Source organism: Trachymyrmex cornetzi, unplaced genomic scaffold (genome assembly GCF_001594075.2).
Source record: "Trachymyrmex cornetzi isolate Tcor2-1 unplaced genomic scaffold, Tcor1.1 scaffold44, whole genome shotgun sequence".
In the NCBI taxonomy this organism is placed as follows: Eukaryota; Metazoa; Arthropoda; class Insecta; order Hymenoptera; family Formicidae; genus Trachymyrmex; species Trachymyrmex cornetzi.
The window spans coordinates 1,098,665-1,109,431 of NW_017299179.1; the positions used below are offsets into that span (position 1 = coordinate 1,098,665).

Below are 10,767 nucleotides of genomic sequence, written 5' to 3' on the forward strand. Positions count from 1 at the left end.
TAAAATAAATGAATTATGTATCATTATTATAATTTCCTTTATACTTTAATCGTATTCAGATACGCACTTTTACCAGTAACACTAATCTATAGTGTACACAACTTGAACTGTAATTTCCAACGGCTGTTTTTTTGAAAAGAGTCGACACAATAAATGTTCTACGTTATTCATTAAATGTTAATAAAGGATAAAACGATGTTCGTCAGCTGTTCCAAAAAAAAAAAAAAACAGCTTATATCGGATTATCAGAACACGTCATTTTCCAAAAATGTCCAATGACGGTGTCATGTATGGTCGGTTGCATCATTCGGTTTATCACTGAAGAGAAACTAAACATGGTATAGACCTCGTGACAAGCTTAATCACGCGTGTTATCATTTCCGCTTTTGAAAGAGAGCTGCGTCGCAGAATCCCCTCACGAGGATGATATTAAATCTGGGTCTCGATATCGTAGACACATGACCGACAAGACTGAAGTTAGACTCGCAGTCGCGACGTCACAATCGTCTTATCTCACTCTGTACAAGCTGTAGAAAACGATACGGAAGATCATCGCGCTGGAATTCAACGGACGAACTTGATAAACAACGAATGCGATGCGTAGCTAGTATATATACATATATTATGTATGTGCATACAAACATCGAACGTCGCCAGCGACACCAATGGACTCCATTGTCGTTGAATCACGTGGCCTATGCTGGTGGAAGTGGTGGATGGTGGAAAGTAATAACAGGGAGAGGGAGGAATACAAAAGAACGACGCTCCTACTGCTAGTCGGAAACGATTGTGATTGTCACAGATTGTCCGTGGTAGACTCAGATAGCGAGAAAAAGTTTTGCCAGGAATAAAGAGAGCTCGTAAGTGTAAACTCGTGTAAGTATTAGTTCCTTGTACAAAACGCTCGATCAAACAAGAAACGCAGTCCGTTTGCTTCCAGCAGAAGAGTTCAATTTGCGTAACAGAAACGAATAGCTTCAATTTTCTTTGTTTTTTTTTCTACCATCTCATTATTTATACAGAACGCGATAATGCTCGTTTAGATTTTCGTAAAAATTGAATTGTGTGTATTTAACCTAAAGGATATACATCATGTTATATTACTAATATCGAAGCATCGTTTAGGGCGTTTAAAATTAGGGCTCGTAAAATTTACTCTATCTTTTTTAATTCTTTAAATTAACCCTTACCGTACTGATATAGGTAACTAGTGACCGAGCGATTCCTGTTCGTGCAAGTTTCTTTGAGTCTTTCGGTTATTATAAATTATACTACATTTTATTATTTTTCAAAATAAAGAGTCAATATTTATTCTAGAAAGTTGAAAGTATGTTAGTGAATTTTTAGAGATTTTTTAAATTATTTTGAAGAGGCGAAAAAACGAAGAGATTTGAAGTGACCCTTGATGGTATGGATGAGGCATCAAATTGTAGATGGTACGGTAAGGGTTAAACATAAAAAGTAAAATTAAATTGAAATTAATTTACATTGGTAGAAATGGACATAAAGGAAATATCAATTCCAAGATGAATATTAATCTTGAAAGTGGAACTAACAAACAACTCCATTAATTTAAAGTTAATGTAAATTAGGTGGTGGTTTTGAAATCATTGTGTTCAATGTGTTTTTCCTGACATTGTCTTTATGTATTAAGTAAAGCTTGAAGTAGAGAATTCCAATCACGGAAGTTAGGATGATCAACTTTTTCGTACATTCGTATTGTTTACGTAAACAAACAAATGTGAAATTGGTATCATGCAAAGATCGATATCAGTTACCTATCAGATAACTATATATTTATTCTTTTGTCTGTTTAATTATTTTAGAAAATAATTGAGAGTTTAATATTTTAACATTACACTTCACATACATGAGGCAAATGCTTGGAACATAAAATTATATCATGCTTTGAGTATATCAAAGTCTTATGTGTTATAGAACATTTATGATTACATAGAAAAAAAATCTTTGTTGAATATTGTATATATTACTGTAATTTGTTTAAATGGATACATTTTGTAATTAAAATTATTAATTAAATCAAGACGATTAAGACAACATCGCGATGGAGGCATATATAATTATAAACTCTTTTTATACATGTATTTACCACGTGATTCAATAAATCTGTTTATCATGTCGAGTGGTAGCAAATGCGTCTAGTGCGCAATTAAGAGATATGAAAACTTTTTCGTTTTTTTTATGTTTAAAAGAGAAATTCATAATCATATATTTCGTCATTTCAAGGAAAGGGAGATAACATCCGATATATTTGTGACGTCAGTGTCATCAATAGATGCTTTCCATTTGATGACACAAATCGGCACGAGCGTCATTCTATCCTTGTTGACATTCAGAGAGTGACAAAGATAGAACGACACTTGTGTCGACTTGTGTCATCAAATGAAAAGCACCCAATTTTATGTATAACTTTGTTTTTAGAGTACCATTGGATAGATTGATACTGCAGTAAATTATGAATACATGTCGAAATCTTCATATCATATTTTGTCTAGACAAGCTAGACAAAAGGATGTGATAAGAAATCAATAGATTAAAGTTTGAAGGCTTAGTTTTAAAATTCATGATCGACTTAACCAAAGTTCAACTTATTCCTTATCTCTTTCTAATTCTAGAATTGGAAAGAGATAAGAAACAAGTTGTATATTGTGAAACTGGGCCTTTAAACTTTAATCTATCGATTTCCTATCACGATTTCTTTTCAAGCTTAGTAATAATTTGATAATCTTTTTTACGTCTCGGCTAAAGCATTCTGAATACATCAAACCAAATTTGAAATTGACACGAAAGGAAAAACTTTGATAAAGAACTCTGACCATGAGACACTTTCAAGTACAAGTGTGTGCAGACACATGTATGTGATTGATTTGTAAACGACACGAGCCGCTCATTGTTCGACGCGCTGTAACAAGGTCAAGATTTTGAGATCCGTTATATGTATTATCTCCACGTGACCGTACGTCTCTCGCGTGTTCCATTGAAACAGAATCATATTACCTACACTGGACCCAAGTTGGCACAGAGCAATTATCGCTGTGTCATCGCAGCAATTTTACCACAGGTTTGTGTTTTCCATTGCGAGAAATGTGAGTCATTGTTAAAATCACACTAGCATGAACGGCAGGATAATCGAACGAACGATTATTCCGGAGGATGCAACACACGCGCATATCCAGAAGAGAAAAATATAATAAAATAAATTGTCATAAAACTGCAAATGGCGTAGCAGAGATTTTCATTTGATTGACTTCGAGGTATTTTTATTGCACACAATTACATAATATGCATATACACGCATGGATACGCGTATTGCTTCTGACAGTGCGTGCAGAATGCGTCATTTTTTTCTAAGAATCAGAAAAACAAAATGATTCTTTTCGAATATAAAAGTTCTTGATAATTGTGGTGCAAAAAAAAGGACAAACGGTTGATGCAATGTCTCTTATGGAATTTTTGTGCAATTTTCGAAATTTTGATCATGTATATTTGCAGCGGCAGGACAAAGCTTTGTTATGCTATTAATGTTGTTTTCTTTCTCTTACGTAAATTTTGAACTCTGCTCTTTCAAGCTAAGACTCGTTGCTAGTTTATTAGGTTATATTTTTATTTGATATTGCACTATAAAATAAAATTCATGAATTTTCTCAATAAGATTGAATTTTTTAATCTACAATATAAAATTAACTTTTTTGTTTCATATATAAGGGTTATATTTATTCTATATTATATTATTGGAATAATTCTTTTTTGTAGGTGACTTGAGGAAGAAACATGAAGAGTGTGGTAGTCCTGTTGTTACTGGCAGTTTTTGCCACGGGACAAGCTATTTCTTTTAACAAGATTTTGGATGCAGAATGGTTCATTTTTAAGGTATAAAAGTTGTACTTATAGTAGAGTTTAAGATTATTGCAGCTTGCATCATAGTGTTTACTCTGAAGAGTTAAATAAGATGAAAATCGAACCTTCCATATCCAGTTACTATTCTTTATAAGTAGTGACATGAATACTTTGTTTATTAGTTATAGATTTCTTTTTAATGTTGTGGATCAGTTTCTTTTGTAGAATATATTTTATAGCAAATACGATATGATTAAATATTTGTTAAGAAAAGAAAGAAATCACTGTGCAAGAAATTCTCGAATCTAATTATTAAATAAAATTGATGATTAAAATAGTTGAAAAATTAAACAAAATATTGATTATAATGGTTATTACTTTAAGACACATCATAAAAAAGTCTACCAATCTTCGGTTGAAGAGGGATATAGAATGAAAATCTTCTTGGATAACAAGCGCAAAATTGTTGAACACAATCAGAAATATGAACTGAATGAAGTTCCCTACAAATTAGGAATGAATAAATACGGCGATATGGTAAATTTCTGAAAAGCAAATTATCTGTATCACAAAGCGAGCAATTTTTCGTGAAACGCTTATTTTTCTTACAGTTGCATCATGAATTTATCAATACTTTGAATGGTTTCAATAAGTCAGCAAAGGGTCAAAAGCAATTTATGGGAGCAACATTTATCTCGCCAGCTAATGTCGAATTGCCAAAAGAAGTCGATTGGAGGAAACATGGTGCTGTTACAGAAGTTAAAGATCAAGGACATTGTGGCTCTTGCTGGGCATTCTCTACTGTAAGCCTATTTTTTAATACCTTTAATAAATAGGATTGGGCATTATTCATCGTCTTTTTTTTCTTGCAGACTGGCTCTTTGGAAGGACAGCATTTCAGACAGGCTGGCATTTTAGTATCACTTAGTGAGCAAAATTTGGTTGATTGTTCTGGCAAGTATGGCAACCAAGGATGCGATGGTGGTTTGATGGATAATGCCTTTAGATATGTCAAAGATAACAAAGGCCTTGATACCGAAAAGAGTTACCCATATGAAGCGGAGAATGACAAGTGCAGGTTTGTATTAATTATTTTGCATGATTGAAAAACATACACAGAATTTAATGATTTATTAAACTCTTGAAATTGCAGATACAATCCGAGAGATAGCGGCGCTACTGATGTCGGTTTCGTAGATATTCCAAGAGGAAATGAGCACAAGTTAAAGGCTGCAGTCGCTACTATAGGTCCGGTCTCGGTTGCTATTGATGCCTCTCATCAATCTTTCCAGCTTTATAGTGAAGGTATGTAATTTTATATATATTTATTTAATATAGTTAATATAAGCTAATTTTTAAAAAATTTAATGAGTTTATAACTTGTATATATGACTTTTAATCTTATAAATCAAAAATTTAATCCATAATGATTAGTTAAAGACTTATTTTTGTGTAATAAAATTTGAACTTGTGTTCTCATTTTTTTTCTTTTTTACTTAAATCTTTTCACATTTTTTAGGAGTGTATTTTGATCCTGAGTGCAATTCAGAAAATTTAGATCATGGTGTGTTGGTCGTTGGCTATGGTACAGACTCAAAAACCGGTCATGATTATTGGCTGGTAAAGAATAGTTGGGGCGAAACATGGGGTGAAAATGGTTACATCAAAATGGCCAGAAACAAGGACAATCATTGTGGTATAGCAAGCAGTGCCAGCTATCCTCTCGTTTAACTGCCGTTGATAACTAACTTTTTAGTTTCGACCTAATTCAGACATGACAGCTGTGAGAGGCCTAATAAAGTTTTACGAATTTTAGAATAAATTTTTATATCGTTTCTGATGTATATATATGATTTCCTTAAAATCATATTTTAATATAATTGATAAAATTGACGTTCTCCTATTGCCAGTTTTCCTGTTTTACCACACTATGGCAGGAATCAGGAGACGCGGTAGTGTCTCGGCGCTAAGCCAAGCGCAACGACACTGCCACGATTGTAATTACAAATTTTGCAGTTTTCCTAACTTTCTTAGGTTTCTATAGAAATTAGTTCTTTCGAATAAAGAGCAAAGAATAAAGACATTCGCGAAAATTGCAAGCATCGAAAATGGTACTTTGTTGTTTATCGTTTTAATATGTCTATTACATTTAGTGACAATTATGGATATGTTGTCTTAGGATATGTTACATTTTAATTTTTTATTTTTTGTTCACACATTTAGAATGATACTATTGCCCGAGATATTTTATGTCTTAAAATATCTTAATATCTTAAAATAAGAATATATTAATGATATATTTCATGTAAATTTAATTTTTTACACTAAATCTATAAAACTAATAAATGATGAAGGTCTAATTAAGTATTTTAGTAAATCATTACACATATCTCGGGTAATAATCCAGAGTCAAGCTATTTACTATGCAAATTGATCTCTATTTTTTAGGAAATAAAAGAAAATAAAAAATTGTTTAATGATCCTATTCTTATTTATCTCGATCTTGTTAATAATAAGTTGGATATGCGATACTCGACAGTGATACATCATGCATTCCTAGACAGTTGCAATATGTTTTTTCAATGTTGCTTCATTTTGTTCCCGGAAACCGAGACGACGATTGATCGTCAACTAACTTGTACTCATTCTAAAATAATTATAGAAACAAAAATCTAATTTTAATTTCGGGACTGGTGCAGAGTAAAAACTGCTTTCATTGCGATTTTCAATATCAAATGTTGGGCGCTACTCAACATTTTTTTTTATATTGCTGTTTTTCATATATCACAGCGGCTACTGTGGCTGTATGTCATCTTTTAATCTTTAATTCTATAACAATTGAGCTTGTGTATATATGTTTAAACTGCTCAATGTAATTCAGGTATTCATTATCTATATCTTTACGGTCAACGCGATGCTAGAAATGCTTTAAAGCGTTTCTTGATTGGTCAATTTATAAAATTCTTCCGATTGATCAAGCAACCGCCTCAAAGTATTTGCACATTGAGCGTGTTCAAATCAAATTGACAAAGCGGCTAGCCTGCTCGCTGAGCAGATAAATATGATTGGTTGTTTCTTATAGATTCAACCTCAACCTCACTGTTATTGGATGTTCTAAAATTTACTGCTTGTACTGAAAATCTATAGTGCACGCGACGTAAACTGTAGCATTTTCAGCGCTGGCCACGCCGGCAGTAAATTTAGAACACAGCTGACAGCCATAGTCGATTAGTTTATCATCATTTACCTACTGATTAACTGTCAGAATTTAACAGGATTCCTTTGATGCGACATGAATGTTGTGCTTGTAACTGGTGGTACCGGACTCGTTGGTAGAGCAATTCAAAATGTTATCGAGAATGACAAAAGAAAAAACGAAAAGTGGATATTTGTTGGATCCAAAGATGCCGATTTGGGGTAGGTTAGATTAAGTGACAGGTTAAATCAACCAAACGATTAACGGGATTGCAAAACGCTACGTATATGACGTTTATTTTAACCAAATGACTTTTGCAGTGATAAAGAGAGTACACGGAAGTTATTCGAGCATCATAAACCGACGCATGTCATTCACTTAGCTGCTATGGTTGGTGGTCTCTTCCACAATATGTCACATAATTTAGACTTTCTGGTAAATATCACGAAGGACATAATATCTTTCATTATTTGCGTATCAATTTATTGTATTGTAGCTTTAATCGTGATTTCAATATCTTTTATTGCAGCGGAATAATATACACATGAATGATAATGTTCTGCATACTGCTCACGAGAACAATGTCGTGAAGGTTGTCTCGTGCCTTTCCACCTGTATATTTCCTGATAAAATATCTTATCCAATAGATGAAACTATGGTAGTAACGTATATTAGATATGACTATAATTAATGTGTATGTAGGTCAGTACATGTATTATATGTATTTCAGGTTCACAATGGACCACCACATTCCTCGAATTATGGTTATAGTCATGCCAAGCGACTCATAGATATTGCTAACAGAGGTTACTATGATCAGCACGGCAGGCTGTATACCAGTGTGATTCCTTGCAACGTATTTGGTCCACACGACAATTTTCATCCTAATGATAGTCATGTAATACCTGGTTTAATGCGAAGACTTTATGACTTGTGCAAAGATGGTATGAAAAAGGCACCAATCAATATCTTGATTGTAAAAATAAGTTTTATGTATAACCATCATTTGAATTTCTTATCAAATTAGCATTTTAATTCTATTAGAAAATACAAAAGATAAAGTGTTTACTGTATTGGGCTCTGGTAAACCTTTAAGGCAATTCATCTACAGCATAGACTTAGCAAAATTAATAATTTGGGTACTGCGGGAATATGATTCTGTGGAACCAATTATACTATCAGGTAATTATTCATTTAGGTATAGTATTATTTCCCCAATTTTTTTCTAACTTTCTAGTAAACATTATTTATCAATAACTTTAGCTGCTACTACTTTTACTATACTATCAACCAAAGACATAGAGAATGGACTGCGTGATCCATGTGTCAAAATGGTCGATAGGGATGAGAGAGAGGGACCGTGACAGATGGCCATTTCTATCTCTTTCCATTCAATGATGTAATGGGAGAGAGAATGAGAGGGAGATTGACTCTCACGGTCCCTCTCTCTCATTATTGTCGACCACATTTGATACATTACTTAGATACGGATCGCACAGTCCATTCTCTATGTCTTTGCTATCAACAACATGGGATGTTTAAAGTCATCACTAATTAATATTTTGATTGTCACTAATGGATAAATTTAAATCTATAAAGAATAAGTAAAATTCAATTTTAATTTTCTGATTAAACGTTAAAAACTTAGTGTATAAGTATACCAGAATTTTTTGTTTTTTATATAACCTGCAATTAAAAGAATTTCCTCTATTTCTCGAAGACTTCTGCTGTTGGAAGAAATAAAATTCCATGTTGTCGACAGAGGGTTAAACAATATTGTAATATTGCAGTTATCAGTGTTGTATAACTTTATCGTGGAAATTGCGAAAGAAAAATGATAATTTTTAGTGGATGAAGCGCAAGAAAAATCGATAGCACAAGTGGCAGAGACTCTGGCGCAAACTTTCAACTTTAAGGGAAAGGTGGTGTATGATACATCGGCAGCAGATGGACAATTCAAAAAAACAGCAAGCAATGCAAAGTTACGAAAGTACCTGCCTGATTTTCAATTTACGCCTTTCGAACAAGCGATTAAAGAGACTGTTGATTGGTATATAAAAAACTACGATCAAGCGAGGAATTAAAATGGAGGTTGCAAGTTGTTATTATAATCTTGCGATAATTTATACTTTAAAATATGAACTAAATTATAGTTCACTAGAATTCAGATATATCAATGCTAAATAATATAAGTTGTTAAGAATGAATGATATGAAACTGTATGATAAAAAATAATGAAAAATGTACTGAAGATTGAGTGGTACATATATATATATATATATATATATGTATATATAAATCGTATAATTTTATTATATAATGTAAAAAGTTATTTTTGAAGTCAATTATCTTTATAAAATATAGTATTTGTTACTCAGGAAGAACGAGTTCAAAGCTTTTTGTCCACTTTTATATTTCAAGCTCGAGCAAGGTTCCTAAAATCCACAGTAATTTCGGTGAGTATTTTCAAACTGTTAAATAAACATTTGAGGATACATGAATATTTTTATTGATCTGGAAAGTTACCTACCAATGTGCATACTAAACATAGATTCAGACGAACACCTGCGGCGATGCATTTATTTTCGCTCGTTCGCAGCACTCCTAAAGTATATTTTAGGTCAGCTTGCGCATAAATTTGGTTGTTAGATCGCTTTATGATGCGATTTGACTGCCACAATATGAAATGTAAATGAAATTTTCAATTTTCGTAAATTATTGTAAGCAGAAAATTTTGTTTCAAATTTTTAATTAGTAATATCAAGAATGTCTTTTTTAATCCTTAATGTATTATATATTTATATGTATATATATGTTTTATATATTTTGGTATAACTTTTTGCTCTTTGTTATAATTTTCTCGTAGATCTTGGAGTCTACTTTTCTTAATGAAAGTGGTTTCTTTTAATTAAAAAAGACAGAATCGCAAATAAAACTATTCCAACTTCTGCTCATTAGCAAATTTATAATTTGAGATTTAATTAATTTTTAATAAAATATCCGAAATGTCGCATATATGCTGTAAAGAACATACATGCTGGATCCTTTTAGATAATGATGATTCATTTCACGTTTTTTAAAAATGAATCTATGTTTTGAATTGAAAAGTCGAATAAAGGATGATGTTCGCAGATGTTCGTCCATTCGCAAATTACAGCCGATGTCTGTTTCCCATTGTAACATCCTCGTTGATACAAAGGCAAAGAGGAAAATTTTAATTAGCTAACGTCAGTACAATCGGCCCAGATCCCGGGAATAATGGACCGGGAAATAAAAGATCATTGAAGAAAAAAGGTCAGATAATTTTAGCAATGGCGAGCGACCGTTGTGTCATGTCGATCAATTCGAATAAAGACAAGGCGCGTGTCTTTATCGAGATACATCTTCGACCGGCGACGCGAGGGACTTTTCGTCCTGGTGGTCGTTTCCCCCGAGAAAAATGAATCACCATTTTCCTCGAAACGTTCCTACGTGTCGTTATTCGTATAAGTCGCTCTTCCAAGATTGAATGATCGATCTCGAGCGGACATAATTAACGTCTGATATAATCAGATTGCCGGTTCACTCGCCGCGATTAAATTGCATTTCTTCAGTGATAATTTAACGTCGCTATTTTCTTTGCATCTCGTTCATTTTTAGCATTCTCAGTAGTAGACTGAAATAACTAATCGAATTAAAGATTGAATAAAAAACTTACATGAAGACGAAATAAA

General features: G+C 32.7%; 2 protein-coding genes across 3 annotated transcripts; both read left to right on the top strand.

Moving 5' to 3' along the window:
- Positions 1–294: 294 nt before the first annotated feature.
- On the top strand, positions 295–5,680 carry CtsL1 (cathepsin L). 2 transcript variants are annotated; one of them, XM_018512916.1, is made up of 7 exons: positions 295–876; positions 3,775–3,891; positions 4,243–4,395; positions 4,470–4,661; positions 4,731–4,936; positions 5,012–5,163; positions 5,378–5,680. In XM_018512916.1, exons 2-7 carry the CDS (start codon positions 3,793–3,795, stop codon positions 5,587–5,589), a joined length of 1,014 nt encoding a protein of 337 aa, XP_018368418.1. In that variant the 5' UTR covers positions 295–876; positions 3,775–3,792; the 3' UTR covers positions 5,590–5,680. The 2 variants fall into 2 exon arrangements, with proteins under 2 accessions (XP_018368418.1, XP_018368419.1); XM_018512917.1 differs by having other exon boundaries at positions 295–860.
- Positions 5,681–7,011: 1,331 nt separating this feature from the next.
- On the top strand, positions 7,012–9,168 carry Gmer (GDP-L-fucose synthase-like protein). Its single transcript, XM_018512897.1, has 6 exons — positions 7,012–7,275; positions 7,375–7,489; positions 7,584–7,712; positions 7,785–7,998; positions 8,099–8,236; positions 8,903–9,168. The coding sequence occupies exons 1-6, from the start codon at positions 7,151–7,153 to the stop codon at positions 9,136–9,138; spliced, it is 957 nt and encodes a 318-aa protein (XP_018368399.1). The 5' UTR covers positions 7,012–7,150; the 3' UTR covers positions 9,139–9,168.
- Positions 9,169–10,767: the final 1,599 nt, after the last annotated feature.